Here is a 14,038-nt window from a genome sequence, read left to right as displayed (position 1 = left end):
ATAAATCTAGAAAGACATAGTCCCTCAAATAGGCCTAAACGTAAATTTCGGAATTCTTACGAACATTTGAGCAGCGAAGTCGGATCGTTTGGGAGTTTATGTTTTCGTATGGTAGCGGAAAATCGCAAAGTGAGAAACGGAAAATTTTCGGAGTGGTCACTACTAGTGGGGTCAAAACTTCAAGGTCACACAGAATTTGCAAGGGTCAACCGATTATCACCAAAATCTAATCGATTCTTTCCTACCATTATCCAAACATCCCCTGAACATTTCGTGCAAATCCGTTTACCCGTTCTCTTGTTATCTTGTACACAAACACACAAACAAACAAACAATCAAGAAGGACATAGTTCCTCAAATAAACGTAAATTTCGAAATTCTTACGAATGGTGTTGAGCAGCGAAGTTGGATCGTCTTACGAACAGAGTTGCATGCAGCGAACTCGGATCGTTTGGGAGATACGCTTTGGGAGATACGCCGATCGACCAACAACACTGTTTATCGGCGATAAACACTGTTTATCGAGCGATAAACTCTGTTTATCAAGATGAAGCTCTGTTTATCACACCTTTATCAACTGATAAACAGAATTTTTCTCGATAAACACCATTTATCGGCGGTCGATAAACAGTGTTTATCACAAAAAAACTCTGTTTATCGGTCGATCGATAAACATAGTTTTTCGTCGATAAACACTGTTTATCACTTGGTCGATAAACATAGTTTTTCTCGATAAACACTTTATCACTTGGTCGATAAACATAGTTTTTCTCTGTTGATAAACAGTGTTTTTCGTTCGATAAACACTGTTTATCGCCGATAAACAGTGTTTTTTCAGTGTTTATCGCCGATAAACAGTGTTTTTCGGCGATGAACAGTTAATCGGCATTATTGATCAAATGGCGCGCCATATTTGTATGGTAGCGGAAAATCGCAAAGAAACGGAAAATGTTCGGAGTGGTCACTATACCATGGGGTCAAAACTTCAAGGTCACACAGAATTTGCAAGGGTCAACCGATTATCACCAAAATCTAATCGATTCTTTCCTGTCATTATCCAAACATTCCCTGAACATTTCGTGCAAATCCGTTTACCCGTTCTCTTGTTATCTTGTACACAAACAAACAAACAAACAAACAAACAAACATACAAACAAACAAACAAACAAACATACGGAACCCTTTACATAACCCCCTGCCGATTACATCAGCGTGGGTAATGAGTAACGATTATCTTCATACATTCTAATTCCTAAGTGATGTCGCTGCGAAAATGGTTTGACGACTGCTTCAAGCAAATAAAATAAAAAGGAATGGGATTTACTTCTAATGATAGTGCCACGCCGTACAATGCATTTCACTGTATTTGGTAACGTTTCGTTACGTTTCTGTGCGCTTTACGTACGGAAAATAAAAGGCAGATTGATGCTATTAACATGCTAACACACAACGCATTCAAAATGTTTTTGTTTTTTTTTTTGATAAAAATACACAGTGTACAATATAATGCTTTAGTATACGTTTTGAAACTTTGAATTTGTGAGTCCTTTATAAAGTTATAAGCAGGGTTATTACATTATCAAGCAAAAATTAAAGTATTTAGGGATTCGGATTTGCGCAGAAGACTAACAGTGCTATATATGGCGATCGTTCGCAACAGAGACAATCCTCTTCATTAGATATACAATGTAATTCTGTCTTCATGAATTGAAAGAGAAACGAAAAGAAGTCAACTTTTGAACTTCATTTAGCTTCTCACCAACTGAACTTAATTTGATCTGCCATGCATGACATCGCTGTGTGTTCTATTAATTCTATTGAATTATTTGATCGGCGTGCTTGTTTTTTATGCAGAATATCACAAGTAAGTTTAATTCATTGAAGTTCATAATGTTTGTACATATGGCGTGTTCGTTGTTTTGTATTTTCATTTTCATAATATATCATTTGTCCATTATCTGATTCTGACCACGAAAATATGGCGACTGTTCAAATGCGGAGCATGTACTGGAAAAATGTAATGTCTCCTGCCAGTATAGACAAACTAAATTCTAGTCTATCCCCGCTTTAAATGGAAATGAAAAAAAGAGAACGAAGTTCGACTTTCAGTAGATTTCAACTGTTTTGTATAGTGCCTGATTCATGTAATGGACACAATTCTTCAGCACATAAGCAATCACACAACTTTCGGGAATAGATGTATGTCTTAATGATTGTATCTCATGGAAGAAAACTCGTCTCCTTGCCTGAATTTTAGCTTCTTCCTGTTCAAGCCTGAAAGAAATAGTTGAACATCAATCGCAATCACTATATAAGAGAGGCACATCCTTAAAAGTAAGCACAGGAGTACTGAGACACACTACGAAATAAAAACGGGCCTTTTATCACTATTGACAACGCATGACATTGAAATGTGTTTTTTTTATCCTTGGGGGAGGGGGGGGGGGGGGGTTAATACAATGGATTATTCTGAAGGTTCGTTAATCACACAAGGAAACATGGTTCGCTATTAGCTTAGGTTCGTTAACAAGAAAATTAAATGCGGTTCCTTTCCGGTGGTTCCTTTACCCGAAAGTAATCAAGCAATCATTTTTTCTAATAAGGTTTGTGAATAAAGAAGGCCTAAGTATTAATTCCGAATATTTGTCAGTATTATTATCTATACTCCAAACTCCAACTGCAAAAGTGATGTAAAAAAAAAATCAGCTTAAAATACAAGTTAATGTTTTTTTATATGCTATGGTATTACAGAAGTGACTGAGAATAAGAAGTATATTTATGATACAATCATTGTAAACCCAACGTGAAGCTGTCAAGCCTACATCAACCTTTGCTTCTGATATACGTATAATATGTGCAGCATTGGCAAGCGTGATAAGCGATGATTATTGTGCATGCAACGCCTATAAAGGAAATGTGCCTAATATGGCGGGAATTCAGAATGTTACGGCTGTATACAGCTGCAGCAGAACAGACGCGAAAGCAGTCTTTGATGCTCTGCAACATTACGACCATGTGCGTAATTTGAGGGTTTTTAGTACACGCAAAGAACACGATCTCAAAAGACGACTATCGTTAATTAACGTCATTGACTTTTTCTACCGATGCTGTCTTTTGAACCCCGCCTACAATAGGTTCTCAGGTTCTATTTAGGTATTGGTACTTGCTAAACGCATCCTCTTTAGTTTCCATTGACAACAACATGGGAGGAGAATGGAAGCGATGAACGCCCTCGCTAAAAGACGCTTTTCGTAAGACGCATTGCGTGCCCGCTTACAATAGGTTCTCAGGCTCTATATTTAGGTATTGGTAGTTGCTAAACGCATCCTCTTTAGTTTCCATTGACAACAACATGGGAGGAGAATGGAAGCGATCAACGCCCTCGCTAAAAGACGCTTCTCGTAAGACGCATTGCGTGCCTTTTTTTCTTTCTACTGTTTCCTATTGTTTGTGAGTTAAAAACTTGCGGCAAACCACAACGCAGCCGACACGCAACGCGTACCGACTCATTCATGCGGCGGCAACGGCACGGACACAAACGCGCCGAAGTTTACATTCGGGCTGCCGTATTGGTCAGATTTGTTAATGATAGACCTGTCCTGCGATTGGTTAATTATCTTACATACCCAAGCTATCGCCTTATACGGTAGTACGTGCGATGGAGCGTAAACGCCGTCGCTAAGCGGGACTGTTGTATTGTTTCGTCCCGTGAAAGAAACAGGTTGTGAGCTTGAACATAGCCTGAACTTTGAAAACGATTTTCTCCGTTATTTAGAAAATGGACTGACGTCATGAACATAGTTGATATTCGTTTTAATGATCTATAGGGATGTCGAAATGAGTTGTATTACATATCAGTGTAAAGCTTAGAGTCTGTAGAATTCACATATAGGCATAACTACGATTTCATTTTTTGCGACTTTTGACTCATTCCGACGGAGCGCATCACATATGTCAAAAAGAAAAAGAAAAAGTGTGAAGGACTATTTGCCTACATGCAGACACTGAACATGCAGAATGTGCAGGTGCATTATATGCCCCTCAGGTACCCCTAGGGCCTTAAGGGATCGTATAGTTTTGGTCGAGACCTAACTTCGGGTTTCTAACATTTTGGGGTGAGATTATGAGAAACCTCAATATGAAATATGAAAGAGCATATAATTCCAAAAGGAATTCAACATTTATTTGATTAAAATTGGTTTTGAAATGGCTGAGATACCCAAAACAGAGCAATTCTAATAAAATGGGGGACCCAGCTTTTATTACGATCGCTTTGTTCTACTTTATTTTTGGATGTCTCAGCCATTCCAAAACCGATTTTCATCAAACAAACTTTGAATTCCTCTTAAAAAGGTACGCTCTGTACTATTTTACAAACGGTTTTTTGATATCTCGCAAAAAGTTAAAAGCCCCATTCTTACCTCTACCAATACTGTACCATCCCTTTAAGAGGGGGCTTCTTCATTTGCTTTAAATACTACGAACAAACAGTGATATGCCCAGTATGAAATGTATCCTCGTTGCCTGGATTGAAAGACAACAATATCCCCTATTAAATCCTCTTGCGAAAACACACAAACACAAGTCCACCTTAAAACACACTACATGCACAAACACACACTACATAGGAGACTATGGATCACAGGTGGGGAAGGTAACACGCCATGATTGCAAGTAATTATATGTATGAGTAGATGATGGCACTTGATATAACCACAAGCACAACATCCTATTGACTGATTCGGGTTCGTTGAGGGCAGCAGACATTTTGTGGCACTGGGCGCAGCCATGAGCTCATTTTGCGGCGTCCCAGCCGACCCCCCCTCCTCTCCCCCACCCCCGGGCAACATGTTTATCGAGCACTGGTAACAAAGGTTCACGCACTAGGCAAGCATTCGCACACTCAGTACGACACGCCCATTGGCTAAAACAACCATGCATCAGTTTTTCATTCCGTGCGCGGAAGGGGGTGGGGGAGAGGGGTCAGCTGAGACACCGCGTAATGGCGCTGCCCATGCCAAAAATACACATAGCGCGTCACAGAATCGGTCAATAGCCCAACAGCAAATTTTTAGACTGTGTAAACACCAGACTCTTGGTTAGTTAGAAAATATTGGTTAGAAAATAACTCTCGAAGCAAGGAAATAATCCCTGCGATCATTTCAAAGGATTTACATGTAGTCATCATTTTTAGACATCAAAGACGGACAATGGAAGTGTTTCAGTCGAAATATGTCCCAACAAAGTGGTTTGTGGTTCCAATAAAGCAGTGAAAATAATTCCTAATAAGTGCGCTACATTGAATTTTGTTGCACTAATGTGGCATTCTCGCTACAGTGGTTCCCCATCATAGGGGCAGGTACTGTACAACTTGGGTGCAGCATGCATGGTTTGTTGTGCTCACCTGTGTGCGCAAGACGTAGAACGTGCAGACGTACGCCGAGCCGCCGAGCAGCCCTTCGTACAGGATGATGGCAAAGATGATAAAGATGGAGGGGATGAAGAAGTACAGCAGCTGCATCACAATGAAGATCAAATTCACTACCTGCACGGGCCAAACAAAGATTGAGGATGAGAGGATTATGATGGCAGCCTGTGATTGTCGGTTGACACTGGACAGGTGTCTTATTAAAAATTTAACAGAGGAGAACCACCGACTTCCTTTGACCCATCACGAGAGCATTCTTCACCAAGTTCTTAATTTATGGGGAATCGTCCTATATTTTAGACACAGGCGATTAAGAAATGAGTCCATACATTCAGATAATCTCTTACCTGGAGGACGGCCATTATCCATGTCTTTTCGATGAACAAAATATTGACCGATGACCGCGAGATGAAAACACCCAACTGGTAGACAACTTGATACCTGTCAGGAACAAATAGAAAATGACCAATACATAAAAGTCCTTCTTGCATCTTTCTTTTCCAAGGCGAGATTTTTTTTTCTGTATTTTTGTTTTACTTTGCTAACTTGTGTGTGTGTGTGTGTGTGTGTGTGTGTTCCCCCCCCCCCCCCCCGATCACACAGGCTTCAAACTAACACACAAAGCACATATTTTGCAAACTGGAACTTCAGCAAAAAATTCTGTGAGTGGCTGAATTTAGGATCAAGAACCACTTTCACCAAATGAGAAAGACAAACTATTCCTTTTCTTTCAATAGGCAATCTCGCAAAATTTGTGATGATCAAAACAAAATACACATCATACACATTAAAACATTGAAAAGCTTTTTCTTTTCTCTCCCTTTTCTTTTCAATTCCTACTTTCCAGTAGAGAGCAGAAGACTAATGTTGATGTGTTTTTGTGTGGACTTTCATGCAACCCATATCCTTTTGATAGTCACTACTCATTCACCGATTTCCCTCTTCTAAAGAGCAGTGAACCGATACGATTGGACTTCTTGGGAAATCCCCAAAAAGGGACCCAAGATCTGACTCTTGTACTTTAATAATTGCATGTACATGACAAGTGCAAAACCAAACCATTATTATACTCGTGAATTTTTCGAAGTTTATCGTGAATGAAACAAGCTCTCAATATAGCCATAAATTCATGGCACACACCACACGCTGGTGACAATTGTATCATAAGATAGCTTGCTAGTCCCAGCACGATGAGATTTAAAAAAAAAAATAACAGAAAGAAAGAAAGTGCTGTTTTAGCAGTGATCATGGCTTTGAATCGTACAAAACATTTTTTTGTCAGCTGAGTACATTTACATGTTAATTGCGTGAGATACAGATGTAAATCGCTTCTCTTTTGTTAATTTTTTGTCTTTCCTCAAGCACCGCATCCACTGTGCAACACCTTGCCCATCAAGAAGTGGATTGCAAGGCAAGAGTGTCAGAGAACAGCTTTTCTGGGGGCATTTCATGAAGTTTTTTGTCCGACAAATTTGTCTGATAAATTTGCTCTTGGCCAATCAGATGCAAGGATTTCAGTAGCTCATTAAAAACAGCTTGTCAGAAAAAAAAAAATCTGACAAACACTTTATGAAATGCCCCCTGATTTCTCTCATTGCATCAACTACTTGTCATTTCCTTATGAAACTTTCAAAAATGACAGAAAGGTATTAATGAATTAAATGGCAAGATTGTAATGATGGCTACAAATGAACAAAATCAATATGAAGATATGTTCTCCACATGAGCCAAAGACTGCAAAATGAAATACAGTATAGAAAAGTAAAAAATATTTGCAGCATAAAATGTTGCAAATTGGAGCCTATGGCTTTGTTCGTACCATGAAATTTTTGCTAACTGCCACTGGCATCCAACGCATCTTTATAAGTGTAGACAAGAACGTTTGCGTGCATTTTACATTTGCGAATCTTGGCTCTCGAGCAATTTGCACAAATTAAAATGCATGCGAACGTTTTTTGGTTTTACAGTATGCAGACATCACGTACAGTACAATGAACTTACCATCTGTACTGAGCTTCATGAGACAGCCATGCCCCAGGGAAGAATAGCAGCTCAAACTGAAGATGAAAATGTTAACAAAAATTTCCATCATCTAAAACGTACTTACAATGAAACTATCATTGCTTATAGCCTTGCCATGGGTATCCATTCAGATAATCTTTTCAACATCAAGAACATCCAAATGCACATGATATGACTGCAAAATTTTGGCAGCAACATTTACATACTTGTAGATACATAGTGCAAATGACATTGGTGTGCACCTATCTGGTTATAAAATCAAAGGTCACCGCCCACATTCAGACGGATGGTTCTTCTCTTTAACCACATTGTTCAGTCACCAAAAACTCACCCCCTTTTCTATGTTTCAGGGTCACACAAGTGATGTGTTAAAGGGAAAACATGCACAAGTTTGCATCCACCTGCAGAACAGTTGATATTTGCACTAAATTTTACACATGTGCATGAGAAATATGTGAAAAAATGATGTACGATGAATAACAGGATTTCTGGATCACAAAAATTACCAATCATCTACGAATTACAATTAACAAGTTTGCCTTGAGGAGGAGTATACCTACCAGTCCTTGGTTGATGACATACTCTGCAATATACACAATCATCAGAGGTATGATAAGGTACAGACTTGACTGTATGGGAAGAAAGAAAAGAGAGTGAAAAAAAAAAAAAAGTTCAGACAGGACAAAATATTATTCTTTGGTGAAATACTGATTGCCCTACAATCACAATGGGGAATTTTTATGGCAGGAGAAAAATATTGCAATTTTTGAGACACTCCTCATATTAGCCTGTATTTTTCATTTATTCGAAGTTGGATAAACAACATTTTTTTTTTTTAACAAACCTATGGGACTACACCTGAACTTGGGAAAGCATCTATAATTATCTTAAAAATGGGTACCAACACTGTGCTACGCTTCTTAACCAAATTTGTCGGGATTGGATCAAGTTCACATAACTTGTGGTGAGTATCATATCCTCATCTGACAATACCGTTATTACCTCCGCCAAGGGAGGAGGTTATGTTTTCATTACCGTTGGTTTGTTGGTTTGTTTGTTTGTTCGTGTGAAAAATAACTCAAAAAGTAGTCAACGAATTTCAATGAAAGGTTGAGACTGACACAAGTAACAGATGATTCAATTTTTGTAGTGACCCAGGAATTTTTAGGGAATTTATGAAGGATTTTTGATATTTTGGCAGGTAGGGTCAATGAACTTGGGAGTTAAGGCAGTGCATATTTGAGGATTGTACGTGTGCACTAAAGTGAATGCTCTAGTTTCTGCTAAGGCGAGGCACAGTGCAGCTGGAAGTTTATGACATAAAAAAGGGCTTCTATATTGGAAAATTGGACGACTTTCAGCACGCATGACGTACAGGTGGAAATCACTGATCTCTATGGAAGAAAACGATCAGTGGTGGAAATGAGCTGCTTGGTGGAGGTCTGTACTCTAAGAGTGCATCTCTAGTTATTTTTATTTTCATTATTATCTACATTTGGCCATACAATTGCAATATAACAGTATACACACAAAGGTACATGTACAAAATTAAGTGAGTGACACATGGGCCAGGGCTCATACAAGAAAAAATTCTTTACTGCTACAATTTGGATGTCCTACAGACAACATACCTTGATGACAGTAAGTTTTTCTCTGACTTTGAGGTGTTGGGGGGATTCCTCTTCGGCTTCTGAGGTGCTGGTCAGAGCTGAGTAATGAGTCAAACGCCGACCCCAGTCGCATCGATGAACTGCGGGTACTTTCACAAGGACCAGGAAGTAACTGGAAAAGTGAACCACAAAGCCTTTTTAACACACCATCCAAATGAAAATTTAGGCAAGATATATATATATATATTTTTTTTCATGATCACAAATTATAGCATATCTATTAATACATATCTTATTAACATCAGCCCAAAGAGGTTTCACCCAGGTTTCTCGAGCTATTTTGGCTCGTAATAGTGCATCTTCAAAGAAAAATACCTACACAATCGATCTAGACTTGCAATTCACAGGCTGCAGTGGAGTGCAGGTCTTACACAGAAGGCTTCAAGGGATGTGTGTACACTGTAACTAATTTCCCGAAGATTTATTCACATTGTAAAATAGTGGTGCTATTCCACATACTCATCCCACCATTTCCCTAAATTTCCCAAATTTGACTTGCAAATTTTTCTCAATCAATTCTTTCATAGTAGAGTGCTAATTTGAATTCAAATTTTTGAATATCAGAAGTGCAATATTTCATAATTGAGTTAATTTCCTGGTACTGAAAGAGTGTGTTATTTCACAACATCAGATAGATGTGAAAAGACCTAGGGCTACACATATATTTTCCCTGGCTAACATAATTTCTTTGCCTTAATATGGCTTATGCTATTACATTGTACACTTTAATGCACACTGGTAATACAACCAGGAGTCTATTCATAATTTTGTTATGTGAAATGAGTACCAAAGTTCTCCTTGGAACATTTATGAAAAGGGAGTGAAAACACGACATGACAACAGCAAACTGGTTAAAGCAAATGCTTACCAATCATATTTTACTGTCCATTATAGTCATTCTGGCAGTGGAGCATAAAACAGTGCATACCAAGTAATGTGTAATAAAAACAATCATATGAAAAGTATATGTGAAATGCAAGATGAGTCATTTCTTTTATGCCCCGTACGGGAAAAGTTTTTGTTGACCAGTACAGTTAGATATTAAACAATGACAGCTGAGCTATTCATGGTTTACAAAAGTGTGTACCTCACAGCTAAAATACAGGGGACTACAAGCATAACAAGGACGGTGGTAGACGGTGAGAGGCCAGCCGCTATCAGACCTGCGTAGCACAGCGCACCAAAGAACCCAGCTGCGCCTGTCCCTGAGGAAAATGTTGACACCACATTCCTGCCATGGATTACAAGAGGGGGGTAGGGGGAGGAGAAATAAAAGACTACATTGCATTTCCGCTGTTAAATGAAACCTGGAACTGAAATGCTAAGATGCTCTAATCTCTTTTAAAATATTATCTATAAACAGTCAAACATTTCAACCCTAGGCCTTTTATCTGAAAAAAAAAAAATTGCTGACTATTGGCCGACTACTGTCCAGCCAAATCAATCCCTATCTACCCTTAAAGGAACAAACACAAACAGACACATTCAAAAAAAAAGCTTTAAAAGGAGCTCTTCCAAGCTAGAATTTTGTAAAGCAGATAGCCATTGCAGTGGACAAACAGCTTAAGGATCTATTGTACTTAGAAGAAAATTACACTGTGTAGATACATTTCTATAATCAGAATTAAAGAGCACTTGATTTATCTCTTTCACAAAGCAGGGGGAATAATACTACCCTTAACCACATGTCTGTAAAAAGTTGAGGGAATGTGTACTTTTTTATGAAATACTTAGGTTTTGTTGAATTATCTTTATAGTTTCTTCTATTGTTGTCATGCAGTAATGTTACAAACTGTTTTTTTTTTTCATCCAGCATTTGTGGCACAGAAACTTTAAAAATTCATAACTTTAAGAATCTGATTGTCGTAAAACAACAGCAGTGTTCTACTAAATATTAATGCATTCACTCATCCACACATGCCTTGTATATTCAAGAATCATTCCTCTTTACATAGATATTCATGGACATTTGTAAATGTGTTGCGGACAAAAGGTAAAATGACTCCTCACTTGTTATAGAAGGCACAGAGACTCAAGAAGGTGAATTCTCCAAACCCTGCTCCGAACGAGGCGACCCCAATACCTTGGGTAGAGATGAGACAAGAGTTACAAAATTAGGAATTTCAACCAATATTCATTCTCATCAACACAAATTACAGCATAATCATGTACTTCCTGGAAAAAAAAAAAAACCACAAAAAAACACCACTATGTTGAGACGAAGTCTAGTGCTACACAAAGTCAAGTAGGATGCCTTCATTTCTTGTGCAATAATCAAATTTGACAGAGTGATCCTTAATTCCTGATTTGACAAAACTCATTGATCTTGACCATTGACCATGAAGTGCCTTTTAATACTACCTACAACTTGACACACTTACCACCATAAATACAACCTACCACCAAACATTCCACCACTGTGGAAACCTTCATAGAATACAAAGAAATTACAGAATTAAAATAAGCAATCTTCATCATGCACTTTTGTTTGGGGTAAAACGAACACCTATATTTTCATGTGAGCTTGCATCAGTATGTAAAGGGTCAGTATGTGCAGTATGTGCAGTTGACTGCCCCGCTCACTATATTCAGCAGGGCCTCTATTCATATTCACATCTCATTCATCTTCACCTTTGTCCTCCAGGTTCGCCCTTTAACCTACGTTCGCATGAAAGAAAATATTTCCAGTTTATTTCATTCCTACTTCTCAAATTACCCTCACATCACATCAGACATTGCCGGGTGAAGTTTTGGCTGGAAAAAGACATTCCAAGCAAAACTGAGTGACCTCTGATTCTGACCCTCACCCTTCACCTCTATCAGTTATATATGGGCATTTCCGTGAGTTGTGCGACATGACCACCAAAATTTTACCCGCATATTTCAGGACAACTGATAATCTTACTTTGTTAGCCATAGTTTGAAGTGTGTGAAACCAACTTTACCTTTAAGAAAAGTTCCCTTTTGTGCATTTTTATACCTTTTGAAACCAGAAAGCATTTTTTGACCTAAAAATCCCTAAAAATGCATTTTTGTTGCTCTTTGTGAATATTTTTTATATTTGAGGCTCAAATCAAACTTTGTTTGGTTTTACAAATCAAAAATATATTAATCTAGCAGTAAATAAAGTGGAGACCTCGATATAAGATATATACTTCGGACACCAGCGTGCTCTTACATAGCTCGAGAAGCTGCTGTAACGTGAGTTACCGAAACATGAACTTTTTAATCTAGCAATTTTACTATGCCCAACTGACACATGGTATTTTGGATTATCAAATAACTATGCAGCACACATCCAAGAAATATGATGGGACTTATAGTCTTTGCTTCAAATTCTCATAACAGAGGTCTTAAAATTGTAACGTGAGTTACCATGTAACGTGAGTTACCACAATGTAACGTGAGTTACCGACATGATTTTTCTTTAATACCAAGAAATGATATGAAGGTTGTGATTGTAAGTAACCAATGAGTACATGATTACTGAACTCTTGTAATAAGATTCTATTTCCAGTAGATTGTTATTCTCTTGGTCTCTCTCTATCACAAAACCAACTGGTCTACATGTACAATGTATTAATTACACATGTTCATCACATGTGCTTCAACACTTCAAGTTTTCTGTCCGATTTTAAGAATTTTAAGATTGGAGCTCGCTTCTGGGTTGTTAACTTCTGAAAGAAACTGTTCCATATTTACTATCTAATATTATAGTGCATGTATACTGATCTGTTACGAAAGTTGTTAAAAGACATTTTTTCTAAAGCTGCATGGACCTTGTTCCAGCAAATTATCAAAATTTTGTGATAACTATTAATAGCCTCCTGATTGGGATATAAATTACTGCATGATTACTCTTGAAAAGTTCTTGTTTTTGTAATTCAAGTGATTACAATTTGACATTTCATAGTTTATACCTACCTGTATAGACCAAAGCCATTGTTTATGAGGCTGAAACATTTACATGTATGAACAGAATTTTAAGATTGGAGCTTGCTTTCTGCTGTTTTTTCTGAGATTTTTGAGAACTGAACATTGTGAATTTGACACGCTTATGTGTTTTATACTATTCTACTCTGAGATTTTAGCTACGTATATTGTTGCAAAATTCTACAATGAAACTTTTCCATGTTTACTATAATTTACTTTACATGCTGATCTATTACCAAAAACTTGTTGAATGTGAACCTCATTATCAGACATTTTCTTTAAGAGCTGGACAGTCATGTTCCTTAAAGCAAACTATCAACATTTTGTGATATTAATAGTTAGCCTCCTGATCACAAAATATTTACTTTTCATGTTTTTCATTGGGATTTACTGCTTCAGTCTGCTTGATTACTCTAGAAAATACTGGTATACTTTTTACATGTATGTGCAATTTAAATAATGGCTACTTGACATTTCATAGATCAGAGCCATTGTTTTTTAAGGCTTAAACATTTATGAACATGTTTTATTAAACTGATCAATACTGGTAGCAGATAACTAAAATTTATCTGCAGTTTCTGTAATTCAAGTCTAATTTCTGTACCAGTTTAGTATAAGAATTTGTAAACAAATCAAACATACAAACAATTAATTATTGAGTAATTCAAACAATTATCAAATAATTGGAATATAAATTGCATTGTTTAAAAGTTAAGATTTATTGAAATATTCATTTCTTAACCTTTAAACTCTCCACAGACTACATGTACAGGTCTCTAGTTTCGTGACTCAGTGTATTAAATGGAATAGTTTGTGAATGACTTGTTTTATCTAGATAGCCTGAAATCCATTTAAATCTAGTAAAATAAAAAACAATCAAATCAAATCTGTTTCATATCATTTTGTTGAATACAATTTTTGTCTCAGTACAAATGAAAGCTTGGAAAACGACTCAATTAAAAATGAAATTTATCTTCAAGTTGGT

General features: G+C 37.3%; 1 protein-coding gene across 1 annotated transcript in view; it reads right to left on the bottom strand.

The window, feature by feature from the left end:
- LOC139709038 (battenin-like) overlaps window positions 1-14,038 on the bottom strand; it is a 42,539-nt gene that overhangs the window by 15,881 nt on the left and 12,620 nt on the right. The window contains exons 7-13 of the mRNA XM_071621006.1: window positions 11,131-11,203; window positions 10,208-10,351; window positions 9,082-9,232; window positions 8,011-8,079; window positions 7,430-7,485; window positions 5,776-5,869; window positions 5,405-5,545 (exon numbers count right to left, since the gene is read on the bottom strand). Of these exons, the coding sequence (XP_071477107.1) occupies window positions 5,405-5,545; window positions 5,776-5,869; window positions 7,430-7,485; window positions 8,011-8,079; window positions 9,082-9,232; window positions 10,208-10,351; window positions 11,131-11,203 (728 nt within the window). The remainder of the gene's footprint in view (window positions 1-5,404; window positions 5,546-5,775; window positions 5,870-7,429; window positions 7,486-8,010; window positions 8,080-9,081; window positions 9,233-10,207; window positions 10,352-11,130; window positions 11,204-14,038) is intronic.

Source organism: Diadema antillarum, unplaced genomic scaffold (genome assembly GCF_040938485.1).
Source record: "Diadema antillarum isolate AM-2024a unplaced genomic scaffold, OU_Dant_1.0 seq00001400_RagTag, whole genome shotgun sequence".
NCBI classification, from domain to species: domain Eukaryota; kingdom Metazoa; phylum Echinodermata; class Echinoidea; order Diadematoida; family Diadematidae; genus Diadema; species Diadema antillarum.
The sequence above is the reverse complement of the archived record's forward strand: the minus strand, read 5'-3'. Positions and strand labels throughout refer to the sequence as shown.